The sequence below is a fragment of the Phaenicophaeus curvirostris genome (assembly GCF_032191515.1).
Source record: "Phaenicophaeus curvirostris isolate KB17595 chromosome Z unlocalized genomic scaffold, BPBGC_Pcur_1.0 scaffold_52, whole genome shotgun sequence".
In the NCBI taxonomy this organism is placed as follows: Eukaryota; Metazoa; Chordata; class Aves; order Cuculiformes; family Cuculidae; genus Phaenicophaeus; species Phaenicophaeus curvirostris.
In genome coordinates, this window is record NW_027206665.1 from 1,150,272 (window position 1) to 1,166,855 (window position 16,584).

Below are 16,584 nucleotides of genomic sequence, written 5' to 3' on the forward strand. Positions count from 1 at the left end.
CCTCCCACCAGTCGGAGGTGCGGGTTGTGGGATTTATTATTAGTAGCGACTTTGTGCGGGGATGGCAGGCGTCATTCCGCGCCCCAACAGCCTCTGTGCACCCATCTGCGCCGTCGGGGGAACAAGAGGCAACCCTTGCGCGGCGGCGGCCCCCACGGGTTGCGGTGGCTGGGGCTTGAGCTGCCTCCAGCTGCTGCGTTTAACAGCTCTGGCATCTCCGCCGCGCAGGGCTGGCGTGGGGCTGCGCGGGTGTGCGCCTGTGTGCGCGTGCACCCAAAGCAGGTAATTAGAGAGGGTTTCCAGAAGGTGGAAAACATCACCTGATTCGCACTGAACTTTTTTAATCTCCCCACCCCCGAGCAGACAGACAAACAGACAGACACACAGAGACTGCCCACCGTAGACAGCTAGGACCCTCGTATAGATTTAAAGAGAGACTATACTCAGAGCCTGACGTTCATTCAATAGAGCGATCATAAGCAGGCTGGCTAGTGCTCGCTCCCTGTCCTTACTCCCCCTCACGCTGTTTTCTGTCTCTCTCACTCCCTGCTATACTAAGGATGTTAAATCGGAGAAGCCACCCGGGCATGGTCTTACTCCTGATGTTTCTGTGTCACTTCATGGAAGATCACACCATGCAAGGTAAGACCAGATTGTTTATTCGCAGGTATATTTCGTTATTATTACTATCGTTTTCTGTCTTTTGATTACAGTTTAGTTTGCTGCAGTGTTAAACACCTCTCTTCAAGATCCAACAGGATAGAAGTTAACTGTGGGCATGGGATTGCTTTATACGGAGGTGTCACTTAGGTTCCTTTTTGATAGGATCTTCGCGCTGCTCTGTATAGGCACAGAGGACAGATAGGATGTTTCTTGGTGTTTATTGTTATTATGCGGCATGAATGAACAACAGCATCGTGAGGGAACTTTTCCAGTCTCGGCTCCCGAACGAGTGCTCAAAGTTTGTTGGTAATTTAGCTAAGAATTTTATGTTGCTGCCTGCCTGGGATTTCCTCCCCTCTCCCTTATTTTTTGGGGGGGGGGGCATAAATATTACCGTGTTGCAAAGTCTCCTGCACTGAAGAGTATGCTTAAATAAGGTTGGGGTTTTTTTCTTTTCATGCGAAAAAAAACCCCAAACTCGAACCTGATACTGAAAACTCTTAAGAGCCCTCTTTCGACACAAGAGAATATTGATTTCTAGCTTGAGGGCTTTTTCCCCTTATCTTGAACGTGTTCCAACCACAACCTGGATGTCGTCCGGTCTCCCCCCCCCAGCATAAATTAAGCTAATGTAAACAACTGTAAGATGCAAAACTTTTTTTCTTTTTAAGGTCGTTGTTTGTTCAGTGGTTTTTAGTGGGGGTTGGGGGGGGTTCTTCCCCCGCACCCAGCGACATCTCGCCTGGCCGATCTTGACCCCTCTCTGCCGTACATTCCCATCGGAATAAGGAGGCAGGATCGAGCCCTAGCTGGATCAGCACCAGAATCAATTGGTATTGAGTTGCTGGAGAAATCACATTGGTTATTCACAAGAGACTCGTCCCAACCAAAACTCTCCAGCTAAAAAGAGGGGGTTTAGCTTGGACTAATGTTCTTGGCTTGACTCCACAAATAACAGGGATACTAGTTAAAAAAAGGGGGGGGAGGGGCAAAAAAACCCCCAAACAGCCCCACCCTATCCGGTTAAGGACAGTACTTTCCTCTGAAATGCAGGAGAGACGGCACCTATAACTTTTCCCGTTTGATCAATTCTTAAAACTCTGCAGGGACCTTCTTTTGTGTGCCCTTGTATTAATTTTTTTTTTTTTTGAGCTCTGCTAGCTTATTTTAGCGAAGAAAAATATGGAGGTTTCAAAAAACTTCGCTAACAGTAAATGTTCCCAATTCGTGCAGATTGCAAAATGGGCTGGGACTGAAACTCTGCGGCACTAAAACAATACTGCTGTGTAGCCACGGTAAGGAGGGAGGAATTTGCAAGCGCTATTTTCTTTTTATTCCCTTTTAAATGCACATCCTTTTCAAGCCCCTTTCACGTGCCGACAGTGCTGCTTCTGTTCTACATATGGAATAAATACTTCCGAAAACTGCCTCGTCCTATTTTGATCGGGTCTTTTCTTTCTTAATGGGTTTTTTTTCGGTTTGTTTTTTTTGGGGGGGGGTGGGGGGTGGTTTGTTGTTTTCTTCTTTTTTAAACTGAGCTCCCAAATGGGTCAGAGTAGCTGTGGGTTATGAAATGGGACAAATAAAAACAAGCAGTCTAGTAAAAGTCATTGCAAGGCGCACGTGTTTTGCCTGGGTCACTGGTAGCTGCCACTGATCTGTCTGGGTGTCTTCCCCGTGGCCCCTCCTCCTCCTCCCTCGCAGCTGGGAACTGCTGGCTCAGGCAGGCGCGGAACGGCCGCTGCCAGATCCTCTACAAAACCGACCTCAGCAAGGAGGAGTGCTGCAAGTCCGGCCGCCTGACAGCTTCGTGGACAGAAGAGAATGTCAACGACAACACGCTTTTTAAGTGGATGATTTTTAATGGGGGAGCCCCAAACTGCATCCCGTGCAAAGGTAAGGGGGTATTTCTTGCTAAGGAGCGGTTCAGGCAGGGACTGGGCTGGGGAAAGAGGAGCGGGGAAGGAGCTGGAGGGGGCGTAGCGCGGTCCTCCGGCTTCCTTCCTCGGTGGGGGTTTGAGACGCGTCTCGTACCAGCCCCGGAAGAGGACTCTTGTTTCTTCTCGGCCGCCGTGCACGTTGCGGGGAGGAGGGGACTGGCCTCCTCTCCCCCTGCCCTCACCGGTTGAGAGAATTTCCTTCGAGTGGTGTTTCTTGGTGGGGGGATGGTATTTTCTCCCTATGCCCAGGAGTCACGGTTTGGTATTTTGTTGTGTTTTGTTGTTTTTTTTTTTTTTTCTTTTAAGTGGTTTTGACACCAGGTCTGTTCTGCACGCTCAGTACTAAAGTGGTGCCTCTTTCCTTCCATCAGAAACATGCGAGAATGTGGACTGTGGACCCGGGAAGAAATGTAAAATGAACGAGAAGAACAAACCTCGGTGTGTTTGTGCTCCGGATTGCTCTAATATCACTTGGAAGGGCCCCGTGTGTGGCTTAGATGGGAAAACCTACAGGAACGAGTGCACCCTTCTCAAAGCCAGATGTAAAGAACAGCCTGAACTTGAAGTCCAATATCAGGGCAAATGCAAAAGTAGGTTTGCAATTCTAATCCAATCTCCTTCAAATGCCAAAGGGTGCATGTCTGAGTGTAGGGAGGAGGAGTTTTTGGACATATGTCCCCACAGGAACCAGAATGATGTTCCAAGTGCTGGGAGACAGCAACTAAACCACGCTCAACAAACAAGGACATAGCTGGATTGAGAGTTCCCCACAGTCTAGCAGCACTTGTATCCCACCAGCTACCCTCAGATGGGAAGGTTTTCTCCAGCCACCATGAGGAGAGCTGCTGAAGGCTTTTATCTGGTCATTTGCTTCATTGTGTCACTATTCGCTCCTTGCTGGGGCTCTGGGATCTCCTATTAATCAGTGTTTCCATCTTTATTTCAGAGACCTGTAGGGATGTTTTATGCCCAGGCAGCTCCACATGTGTGGTTGATCAAACTAATAATGCCTACTGTGTGACATGTAATCGAATTTGCCCAGAGCCTACCTCCTCTGAACAGTATCTCTGCGGGAATGACAGTATAACTTATGCCAGTGCCTGCCACCTGAGGAAAGCAACCTGCCTACTGGGCAGATCCATTGGATTAGCCTACGAAGGAAAATGCATCAGTAGGTATCATATATGGAACTGAATAGATGTATTGAGCATTGGTGAGGAGGAGAGGCTTCCAGCAGCCTGGGTTTGTGCTCCCCTCGAGGAAAAGGAGAGCCAGAGTGAGCTTGGCCCCAGAAAAGATTGCAAAAGGGGTGAGGAAGTAGAGGGCCTGATCCTGCTTCTCTTGCTATCCCTGTGGGTGCTGACAATAGTATCCATGGGGAAGTACCTGCCATTTAATAGATAATGGCTTTGTTAGAGTGTAACAGGGTCTCAATATTCAGTGGATCTGGAATCCTGGAAACAATTGTCTTCAAGTGGTCTTGGCAAAGCTTGCATTAACTTAATTGGAAACATCTGATCACTTTTTCCTCTTTAAAAATATTGCAGAATTTGGAGTCAGTTGGTGGGTGAAGATAGGAAAATAATCTTTATGCATCTTGACGTTTTGTATTAAGATTTCCAGAAATGAGTGATAATGAAGCATGTTACAAGGAAGCATCTTCGGGGAAGTCTCTGCTCCCCAAAACTGCTGGGGGGATTTGGGAGGAGTCCTAGGCTGCTTTTAGTTGGAATAGGCTGAGGTGAATTCCCTTTCCAGTCTTGCAGACAACTAGTCTGTGTGGATTAGTTTAAAAATAAATGATTTGGAAATGCTGAATGTGTTGGCAAATTGTGCACTTACTGCTAATTTGGGGAGCTGAATTTCCACTGACATCAAATGGAGCAAGAACGTCATGTACAACTGGCAAATGGTAATTCTGTATTCCCAGGGCCAAACTCTGCTGGCAAAGCTGTCTTTCCCACATATAGATGGGCAATGGTGTCCAAGGGACTACTTGCTTTAGTAAAATCAGGAAGTATCATCATGTCTACTGTATCTGAGCTTTGTCTATTCACAGTTCATGGGGGAAAGGGAGTTTGGAGTTTTGTTGCTTTTCTTTTTCCTCTGTCTTTTCACTTACTTTTAGTATCCTGTATACATTTTTAGAAGCCAAATCCTGTGAAGACATTCAGTGCAGTGCTGGGAAGAAATGCCTGTGGGATTTTAAGGTTGGCAGAGGTCAGTGTGCCCTCTGCAATGAGCCATGCCCTGAAAGCAAGTCAGATGAGGCAGTCTGCGCCAGCGATAACACAACTTACCCAAGCAAGTGTGCCATGAAAAAGGCAGCCTGCTCCATGGGTGTGCTTCTAGAAGTAAAGCACTCTGGATCTTGTAACTGTAAGTGAGATTTTTAACTCTGAAAACAACCTCTAGGTACTGAAGACTTACACCTTTAAACATAAGAAAGCTTGATTTAGAGATTTGAGGTATAGTACTGGTGCCATATAAACATGCATCTATCATATACACACTTCGGTTACTGATAAAACGCTATAGATTAACAACCAGTTTGCTTTCAAGTTGGGGTTTTGGGGCTATTCTGAGGACGAGTTATTTTGTCAGAAAAGGGTTGCCCTAGGATCATAATTCTAGCGTTCTTTTCCTAATTTATCTGCTCTCATGTGCTTCACTGATTGCTTTATTAACACCTGGATAAACTCTGTCCAAAAGAACAAGCTTAATGGTAGCATATGGGCACCTGGTTTAGCACAGTTGCCTCTACTAACTCTGAATGAAGGACACAAAGCAGTTAAACCTAGAACACAAGCACTTTTTATTTGATTTCAGGAATCTGCCAAAAATAAAACCTGAGCCATTGATTCTTCAGAACTTTCTGCAGTTATGACTTCATAGATTATGTATAAAAAACCCTTATTGCATAACAGCAGATGCCAAAGAGCATCTCACTACAAGTCGCAGCACCGTATTATGGCTGTTCAGAGGGCTTTGAAAACATGCACTGAGCTGCTTCTGTGCTGTTGTTGTCCTTATTTAAACAACAGCTCCCCTGTATTCTCCCATCTAGCCATTAATGAAGACCCAGAGGAAGAAGAGGAAGATGAAGACCAGGACTACAGCTTTCCTATATCTTCCATTCTAGAGTGGTAAGACCTCCATCACTATTGGAACAGCCATTGGGCACAAAATCAATGTCCATACTGTAAATAAGTGTATGCTTATTTATTTGGGGGAGAGAAAAAAATATACATGTAGTTGAGTCTGGTAGACATTTATTTATACTGTCATGTTTTAGAAGTTACACATAAAATGACTGGTTGACTATACATCTTGTTTTTTGAAGAAATGTATTAGTTGGGAAAGAGTGGTGTTATTTATTTTGAGGTCTCTTGCTTGTAAAGCTAAGCTTTTCTTTTTTTTTTTTTATGTAAACTATAAAAGTCCATTCCTTACAGCTTACCCATATGATCTCATCTCTTTGTTTCACTTATGTTAATTCTTTTCCACTTTAACACACTTGCATGTCAGTTTCTGTTACATTTATTTATTGTTTTTTTTCTGCTTGCCATTTCTGTACATAAAAGATCCTAGGGTTTTGTTTACAAGGAATTTTGACTGACCAAAAGGTGTTGTAACTGACTTACCTCACTGCACCCTGGCAGTATAGTTGATATTTAAAAGGAAACTTGTTCTGCTTCACTTTTCTCTACTTCTGATCATATTATGTACTGAAGTGATCTCAGTGTGCTGAGCATATATCATAAAATGGTTTGAGTTGGAAGGGACCTTAAAGCCCAGGTGATATGGGGCAACCTCCACCTCCCCCAGTAACACTGAAGAGTTGGGCAAACCCCATAAACTTGGCTACATCCCATGATGATGCCCTGGTTGTAAGATCACCCTCCTAAAATATAGAATGGTTTGGGTTGGAAGTGACATTAAAACCCATCCAGTTCCAACCCCCTGCCATGGGCAGGGACACCTCCCACTGGATCAGGTTGCTCAAAGCCCCATCCAACCTGGCCTTGAACACCTCCAGGGATGGGGCAGCCACCACTGCTCTGGGCAACCTGGGCCAGGACCTCCCCACCCTCACAGGAAAACATTTCTCCCTAAGATCTCATCTCAATCTCCCCTCTTGCCACTGAAAATGGTTCTCCTCATCTCATGCATGCACTCCCTGATCAAGAGCTCCTCCCCAGCTTTCCTGGAGCCCCTTTCCATACTGATTGAACTCACCATCCACATAGTAGCACAACATCAGTGCTTCCCAAAGTTTATTTCCCAATTTTATATTTTCAAACAGGGTGAGTTAAATATAAATTCATTTAAATATGTATTTTGTACTTTTCTACAATGTAAATGTGAAATGTATATAAAAGTTATAATGTGTATTTGGAAGTAAATGATGAGTGAAAACAATAAAAAATGGGATTTTCCCTAGAGCCAGTACTCAGTTTTTGATTCTAAAGCGTTCTGGCCCTCTGGCATAGAGAAGACATACCCATGATTAGGGGAAAGGAGGTTTGTGTGTGATGCAGCACTAAAACACACTGGTTAAGGCCAAAGCTTTCAGCTGACATTGATTTAAGAAACCTTTTTTTCAGACAGGAGCAGTGTCTCCAATTCATTGGTATATATTAATTTTAAATCCAAGTCACTGATGGAGGAGAAGAGATTTGGCATTTTTGTTTCCCTCTCTATAATCTAAATAACAAGTCTGTCATTTCTTGGACACACTTAATTTTCATAGTTCTAGGGGGTTTTGAACATGCATTTGAATTTTTGCTAAGCTTCAGATCCATGTTACTGGGATTGAAGTTGTATCACTGTTTTAGATGACCAAGAGAAAAAGCAAAATATGACTTAGTTGCCTAAATGTATGATGTGTAACAGTTGGCAAAAAAGACCCCCAAAAGCCCCAAAATAAACCCCAAACCATCAAACAATACATCATCATTGCCCCCAAAATGATTAATTCAGCAATTCCAAAGTGCTACATGAGTTGTGCTGTTCTCCCAAATAAGGCCCCACTTATCAAAATTTCTCTATCATACTGCATAAAACTTAAAATTGCACTTGAGCACCTGTTTAAATACCTTGCTGAACTGAGATTTGAGAGCAGGAGTCGATTTGTCCATTTTGTTTGAATACAAATCATGTTTAAAGGCTGTTCCTACTATAGAGCAAGCTCATTTGTTATGTATTGTTTAGCATTATCCAAAGCAAACAATTTATTCATCTATGAATACATAAAAACTACAGGTGTGCATTTACAATATTGTATTCAAAATAATAATTAAAAAAAAATACTGCCCTTCATCCTCCTGTTGCTTTGGTTGGACAAGTAGTCTCTTTGGAAGCATGTACATGGTGAAAGGAGCAAAGGAAGCAGGATTTTAGTCTCCTGAGGGGAGCAGAACCCAGAATAAGAGAGGATGGGGGCTGAAAAAACAGAGATGGAAAAAGAACCTACTGGAAAAATCTCTTGAGGAACTAATAAACACATGACAATGACATAGAGACAAAATGTTTAATAGATGTGGAGAGTATCAAAGGTGATTCTTCTCAAATTCAGATAGGTGCCAGCTATTTAATTTCTAACAAAATGATGGCATTAAAAGACTGGTTTTAATTGTAAATATATTAACATGCCTTGCAGAGAGATTGCAGCAGAGCAGGATTTCTGGGTTCTAATTTTATGCTGGTTCACAAAATAACTTTGAGAAAGTTACTGACAGCCAAATCCAAAAAAGGAGCAAAAATGCTAGGAAGCTATATTTCCACATGTACACTTATGCAAAACAGTCACAAAGATCCACACTGTTTTTGCTGATAAAATTATCTAAAAGTTGTGCTACCGCATTTCCCATCACTACTGCTATTTCTATACCACTGAAAATCTTGAAACCTACCTTGCACCTGCAGATGCGGCCTCTCCTGAGAGACTTCATGAAGTAGGCATCTTCTGAGCATGCCTAACACACACCAGCTTTGGCATGAAGAACAACAGTCCCAGAGATTTTTCTCACAGAAACATGTCTAGAGGTTGTGGCAGCACGACTGCCAACATTTTACATAACATCATACTTGTAGGTAAGGCACTTGTTCATGAAGGGGGAGATGCAGGTTGACTGCTAGTCTCTTCTTGAAAAGATCATTCCCATATCTCCCAAGAGTGCATCCACCACCAGCTCAAGGTAAAGCTCAGACTGGAGAACTGTCTGTCATGCCTGCTGAAGCCATACTTCTGTACTGGAGAGGAAGCAAGATTTATTGAGAAAAGATAATTTGCAACCTTAATGGGTACTTCTCTTGAAGAGGAAGTCCTGGGTTTTTTCCCCAGGGACTGCCTACATATTTTGTATTTGTAATTGAGTAACATACATAAATAGTGCTTGAAGCAGAGGCTAGAATCCAGGTTGCCTCCCCTTCTCCTTCCCCTAGTAGGTAAGTGCCTCCATTCTTAAGCTATGAAATCATATTTAACCCCTGTTTAAATCAAGATTACAAATATCATGTCTTTCTATACTGAATAATAAGTAGAACAGAAGAGGCTTTAATTTTTACTTCCCTCTATTCTAGGCTTGCACATGGGGAACTTCCTGGGAAGTGGAAATGTGAACCTCGTTCCCTCATAGAATCATAGAATCACCAGGTTGGAAAAGACCTCTGAGATCATCGAGTCCAACCATACCTATCTGCCACTAAACCATATCCTTAAGTACCTCATGGCATGAGGTTTAACAAGGCCAAATGCCGGGTCCTGCACTTGGGGCACAACAACCCTATGCAGTGCTACAGACTGGGAGAAGTCTGTCTAGAAAGCTGCCTGGAGGAGAGGGACCTGGGGGTGTTGGTTGACAGCCGACTGAATATGAGCCAGCAGTGTGCCCAGGTGGCCAAGAAGGCCAATGGCATCTTGGCTTGTATCAGAAACGGCGTGACCAGCAGGTCCAGGGAGGTTATCCTCCCTCTGTACTCGGCACTGGTGAGACCGCTCCTCGAATACTGTGTTCAGTTCTGGGCCCCTCACCACAAGAAGGATGTTGAGGCTCTGGAGAGAGTACAGAGAAGAGCAACAAAGCTGGTGAAAGGGCTGGAGAACAGGCCTTATGAGGAGCGGCTGAGAGAGCTGGGGTTGTTTAGCCTGGAGAAGAGGAGGCTGAGGGGTGACCTCATTGCTCTCTACAACTACCTGAAAGGACGTTGTAGAGAGGAGGGTGCTGGCCTCTTCTCCCAAGTGACAGGGGACAGGACAAGAGGGAATGGCCTCAAGCTCCGACAGGGGAGGTTTAGGCTAGACGTTAGGAAAAAATTCTTTACGGAGAGGGTCATTGGGCACTGGAACAGGCTGCCCAGGGAGGTGGTTGAGTCACCTTCCCTGGAGGTGTTTAAGGCACGGGTGGATGAGGTGCTGAGGGATATGGTTTAGTGTTTGGTAGGAACGGTTGGACTCGGTGATCCGGTGGGTCTCTTCCAACCTGGTTATTCTGTGATTCTGTGATTCATCTACCCGTCTTTTAAATACCTCTAGGGATGGTGACTCAACCACCTCCCTGGGCAGCCTCTGCCAGTGCCTGATGACCCTTTCTGTGAAAATTTTTTTCCTAATGTCCAGTCTGAACCTTTGGCCTTCTTGGCCACCTGGGCACACTGCTGGCTCATGTTCAGTTGGCTGTCAACAAAAAGCCCCAGGACCTTCTCCTCCATCTGTTTTTTTTCTGGTTCCTGTCTTTTTTTTTTTTTCTTGTGCATTGTTTTGTTTTGCTTCCTCTTTTAATGCAAAGGCTATCCTGGATGTCGTTTAAATGAAGAAACAGAAACCTCTGGATGCCTAAGTACAAGAAGGTGGTTTCCAGCTCTGAAATCATCTTGCACAAGCTCCTGAAACCAGAAGAGAAATAAATTTTCAGAAATATCTTTCTCTTCAGTGTTTTGTGTTCTCTGGCATACATATTCTCTTTGCTGTAAATCACATTTCTGAAACTCCTAGTTCACCATGGTATGCACTTGGGTACTGAATCCTAGGCCTGTGAACTCTATTCACAGATGCAGGCGCTTAAAAGTCAGGCACAGTAACAAAGTGGAGTGTGTATGCTTGAGAACAGAAACCCATATTCTGGCACTTCAGTAAAATCAGCTTAATTCCAAGAGACAGCTTCAGGCATTTGAATTATAAGAAATAAAAAACTGATTCCCAAATGTATTTGTCTGTGTAATACATGCAAGTGAGTATATATAATTTTGATCACACTCAAATGCATTCTTGATAGCTGTTCGTATGACAGACTTAAGGATGCCTTTTGCACCTTTTACCTCTTTCTGCCTGCTAATACACCTCAACTAAAACTACATTCCAAGCCTCTCAGCAAATTTCAAACAGCTACCATTTCTTTTTTTTTTTATGACATACAAATGTTTCCTTCTTTTCCTCCAAATGGGAATCAGGTGAAATTAAATTTCAGCATGCAGTGCTGTTCTCTAGGCAATGACATTTTATTATACAATGAATCACCAGCACAGAAAGATCTGTATCTTATCCCTTTGAAGAACTAGGATTACATGTTTTCTGGTGAAGCATGACCTTTGTACATAGACCAAGGGGTTCACAAGGTATCAGATTTTAAATTCATAACTCCCTAAAGATAAGGCAATTACATTTTTTTGTTTGATATTTCTGTAATTCCAAGACCTGCCTGACCCATTATGACAGTGTGAATTTTGCAGGTAGTTATGAAAAATACTACCCACAAGTTAAATTTATCACATCCTTCATGGCTGGATTTTTCTGACATTCACCTGGGATTACCATGGCTTCATTACTTCTAAACAATGTGGCAAATGAAATTATCACACAGTGGAGAAATACAACATGAAAACAAGGTAAGAGCCATAATGTTCAGCTCAGAGACTGATTTGGAGTTAAAACCATACCTATGGCTCATTTTCCTGTAATTTGTTTATTTTCCATTCTTTTTATCTCTTTAATCTTTAAATGGATTTGTTCAGTTTTGTCATGAAGAGCACTAATATGTCAGAAAACTGTGAAGGAAGGAACTTTGGACTTTGATAACAGCTAATCAGGCCTACCAGATGCAGTTACAGTATAATGAGTTTACCAAGGCGGTCCAGTGTAGATTTGAGTGTGTAAAGGCCCATGAATTCCCACCAGTGCAACTCAGTAATAGCATCTGAACCTCCCAGTGCTTCAGTGAGGTCTACAGATACTCAGAACTCCCCAAAATTAAACCAATTCATTCATAGTCAAGAACTAAATTTTCGTCACCTGATTTTAAAGATTTTTGAAATATTTAAAAATGAATGTTGGAACTATTTTTCATAGCATGTTAGAGTTTCACAGCAAAGGCAACATTTGAAAAAAAATATTATTACTCTGGGTAGCATGATTGTGCGCAAAAATATAGTTTTGCATAAGAACAGTTTTAAAATCTTTCCTGAGTTTCCTTAGCAATTTGGAATGCTATTATTCAGATAACAGTGTTCCTATTGATCTTCTGCTGAGCTTCGTGTTATGTACTTGCATTGTAAGTTTCAATCACTTCGTATTTCAAGAAGCACCTGGAACTACAAGAATCATGTTGGTGGGTGGCCGCTGTTAGAAACACTTATAAGATACTAAAATGTGCTACCATTTAATTTCTGAATGAAAAGCATTGTTAAAAGACGTCTCAGGGCAAGATATGTAGATAAATCAGATAGGTAGTTATGCAAGTCCTTGGACAAGGTGATGATAAGTGAGCACAGTGGAGGGCCATCAGGATGCTCAGGAGGTAGAGCCCCTGCCCTGTGACGTGAGCCCAAGGGATGGGGTTACTTCTGCCTTGGAGAAGGGAAGGCTTTGGGGTACCTCAGAGCAACCCTCTCCTGCCTACAAGTTCACGCTGGGTATAAGGAAAGCCTTTTCCCTGCAAGGACAATCCAGCAGATGATCTCCTGACATCCCTTCCAAGCTGAATTATTTTATGATCCTATGAAGAGGTATGTCCACCCACTTTTAAGTCTTACAGACTCCAAAATCAGAAAGGAATGTCCATTTAAAAAGAAACAATTCCCTGAAGAAACATTCATGGAACAACCATATCACCACAGCTGTTGGATGCAATTTTCAGTAGGAATATAGTGTTCCTTCTCTAATATGTCATTCCCTTACACAATCCTTAAGTAATCCTAAAATTTCCCATAAATGCTACTTTCCCATTGATTTTAGAGAAACATTTTGCTGTGCAAAGAATGCAGTATCTATTCACTAGAATATTCATTCTGTGCAGAGTAGAATGCATAGTGGAGAAAATGCAAGGAAATGAACAAAAGCTTCTGTCAGTGTTTTTAAGTGAAAACAAGTAAATAAGATCAGAGAGTGAAGTAGTTAAAATGTAGTTTAAATCTACTGTATTTCTCAGTTTTCAATTTTTTTTAGGACTGACAAAAATGCTCAAAGAGACAATAACAAGTAACAGCTAGATTGGTCAAGACACAAGAACCGGGGCTGTTTAGCCTGGAGAAGAGGAGGCTGGGGGGAGATCTCATACTTCCCTGCAGCTCCTGGAAAGGTTGTAGGAAGGTGGGAGGTGGTCTCTTCTCCCAAGTGACAGGCAATAGGACGAGAGGAAAGAGCCTCAGGTTACACCAGGGGAGGATTAGACTGGATATTAGAAACAGTTCCTTCCCTAAAAGGGTTGTCAAGCACTGGCAGAGGCTGCACAGGGCAGTGGTGGAGTCCCTATCCCTGGAGGGATTTAAAAGCTGTGTAGATGTGGTGCTTAGGGACATGATTTAGTGGTGGGCTTGGCAATGTGAGGTTTATGGTTGGACTCAATGATCTTAAGGGTCTTTTCCAACCTAAACGATTCTGTGATTCTGTCATACGTGAAGAACTACACACAAGAAGTCCGTTTTTATCAGCGTCTCAGATGTATAAGCAATACTATGAACTCTGAAGTACCAGCTATTGGTATATCTTGTGCTAATTAACCATGTTGTTTGGAGTCCACCATGGCATACATGAAATTGGAGATTCATTTTTTTCACTGCCACTGACATTTTGGTGACTGTGAGTAACAGACCTTGCCAGAACAGTGTGCTAATCTCCCTGCTGCAAAATGAAGATATTAAGATTTCATAAACTGTGCGCTTCCACAACCTAGCATCATAGAATCATAGAATCATAGAATCATAGAATCATAGAATCACTAGGTTGGAAAGGACCCACTGGATCATCAAGTTCAACCATTCCCATCAATCACTAAACCATGTCCCTGAGCACCTCATCCACCTGTGTTCTAAACACCTCCAGGGAGGGTAACTCAATCACCTCCCTGGGCAGCCTGTTCCAGTGCCCAATGACCCTTTCCGTGAAAATTTTTTTCTGATGCCAAGTCTGAATCTCCCCTGGCGGAGCTTGAGGCCATTCCCTCTTGTCCTGTCCCCTGTCACTTGGTAGTTGTAGACAGCAATGAGGTGTCCCCTCAGGCTCCTCTTCTCCAGGCTAAACAACCCCAGTTCCCTCAGCCGCTCCTCGTAAGACCAGTTCTCCAGGCCCCTCACCATCTTAGTTGCCCTTCTCTGGACTCGCTCCAGAGCTTCAACATCCTCCTTGTGGTGAGGGGCCCAGAACTAAACACGGTATTTGAGGTGCGGTCTCACCAGTGCCGAGTACAGAGGGAGAATAACCTCCCTGGACCTGCTGGTCACACCGTTTCTGATACAAGCCAAGATGCCATTGGCCTTCTTGGCCACCTGGGCACACTGCTGGCTCATATTCAGTCGGCTGTCAACCAACACCCCCAGGTCTTTCTCCGGGTAGCTTTCTAGACAGACTTGTCCTAGTCTGTAGCACTGCATAGGGTTGTTGCGCCCCAAGTGCAGGACCCGGCATTTGGCCTTGTTAAACCTCATGCCATTGGCCCAGCGGTCCAGCCTGTTCAGATCCCTTTGCAGAGCCTCCCTATCCTCCAGCAGATCAACACTTCCACCCAGCCTAGTGTTGTCCGCAAACCTGCTATGGGTGCACTCGATGCCTTCATCCAGGTCACTGATGAAGGCACTGAACAGGGCTGGACCCAGCACTGAGCCCTGGAGAACCCCACTTGTCACTGGCCTCCAGCTGGAGTTAACTCCATTTCCCACCACTCTCTGGGCCCTGCCGTCCAACCGGTTTTCCACCCTGGAGAGTGTGCGCCTGTCCAGGCCGGAGGCTGACAGTTTCCTAAGCAGAATGCTGTGAGAAAATGTGTCAAAGGCTTTACTGAAGTCCAGAAAAACCACATCCACAGCCTTTCCCTCATCCAGTAAGCGAGTCACCTTGTCATAGAAGGCGATCAGGTTAGTTTGGCAAGACCTGCCTTTCGTGAACTCGTGTTGACTGGGCCTGATCACCCGGTTCTCTTGCATGTGCTTCATGATAGCACTCAAGATCACCTGCTCCATGACTTTCCCTGGCACTGAGGTCAGACTGACACTCCTGTAGTTTCCTGGGTCCTCCCTACGACCCTTCTTGTAGATGGGCACCACACCAGCCAGCCTCCAGTCTAGTGGAACTTCCTCAGTCTTCCAGGACTGCTGGAAGATGATGGAAAGGGGTTTGGCCAGAACATCCACCAGCTCCTTCAATACCTTGGGTGAATCCCATCCAGCCCCATAGACTTGTGGGTGTCTAGCTGGGCAAGCAAGTCTCTAACCACCTCCTCTTGGATCATGGGAGCCTCATTTTGCTCCTCTAACTCCTGGGTTTGTACACAGAGGGAACAACTTTATTTACAGTTAAAGACTGAGGCAAAGAAGGCATTAAGTACCTCAGCCTTTTCCTCATCCCCTGTCACTGTCCTTCCTTCTGCATCCAATAGGGACTGAATATTCTTCCCAGTCCTCCTTTCATTGTGAATGTGTTTATAGAAAGATTTTTTATTATCTTTCACGGACTTAGCCCATTTGATTTCTAGTTGGGCCTTAGCCCTCCGGATTTTTTCTCTGCACGATCTCACTTCACTCCTTTAGTCCACCCAAGATGCCTGTCCCTTCTTCCAAAGCTCATAGACATTTCTCTTCCTTTTGATATCTCTCAGGATCTCCCTACTCAACCAAGCTGGTTTTTTCCCCTGCCGGCTCTTTTTCCGGAACATGGGGATGGCTTTCTCCTGAGCTGCTAGGATTTCCTTTTTGAAGAGCGCCCAGCCCTCATGGGCTCCCTTGCCCTTAAGGACTGTTTCCCATGGGACTTTGCCAACCAGCCTTCTGAACAGTCCAAAGTCTGCCCTCTGGAAGTTTAATGCGACTGTTCTGCTAATCCCCCTCTTCACCTCACCTAGAACTGAAATCCCTATCATCTCGTGATTGCTTTGTCCCAGGTGTCCTCCTACCGTCACATCCCCCACAAGGCCTTCTCTGTTCACAAACAGCAGGTCCAGGAGGGCACCTTCCCTTGTCGGCTCATTCACCAGTTGTATGAGGAAGTTGTCTTCCACTCACTCCAAGAACCTCCTAGACTGCTTCCTTTCTGCTGTATTGTACTTCCAGTAGACATCTGGAAGACTGAAGTCTCCCACAAGGACCAGAGGTAGCGATCTTGAGACTATCCCCAGTTGTTTATAGAAGAGCTCATCAGCTGCTTCTTCTTGGCTGGGTAGTCTATAACAGACTCCCACCACAATATCTACCTTCTGGTGGGCTCCTCTGATTTTAACCCACAGGCACTCGATCTCCTCATCACCATAATCGAGCTCAAGTGTATCAAAGCACTCTCTTACATAGAGGGCTACCCTGCCTCCTCTCCTACCCTTCCTGTCCCACCTGAAGAGTTTATACCCCACCATAGCTGCAGTCCAGTTATACAAGTCATCCCACCACGTTTCCGTGATGGCAATGACATAGTAGTCTCCTTGCCCTACAACATCTTCCAACTCCTTCTTCTTATTGCCCATGCTGTGTGTATTGGTGTAAATGCACTTCAGCTGGGCTGGCG

General features: G+C 44.3%; 1 protein-coding gene across 2 annotated transcripts in view; it reads left to right on the plus strand.

Moving 5' to 3' along the window:
* The first annotated feature begins 546 nt into the window (after positions 1-546).
* The window catches only part of LOC138733855 (follistatin-like), a 28,695-nt gene continuing 12,657 nt past the window's right edge, over positions 547-16,584 (plus strand). The window contains exons 1-6 of one of the 2 annotated variants that reach the window (XM_069881357.1): positions 547-642; positions 2,368-2,559; positions 2,975-3,193; positions 3,550-3,774; positions 4,752-4,982; positions 5,671-5,749. In XM_069881357.1, coding sequence (XP_069737458.1) covers positions 561-642; positions 2,368-2,559; positions 2,975-3,193; positions 3,550-3,774; positions 4,752-4,982; positions 5,671-5,749 — 1,028 coding nt within the window. In that variant the 5' untranslated portion in view covers positions 547-560. Of the gene's footprint in view, positions 643-2,367; positions 2,560-2,974; positions 3,194-3,549; positions 3,775-4,751; positions 4,983-5,670; positions 5,930-16,584 lie in introns of those variants that run through there. The other variant, XM_069881356.1, reaches the window with a different exon arrangement.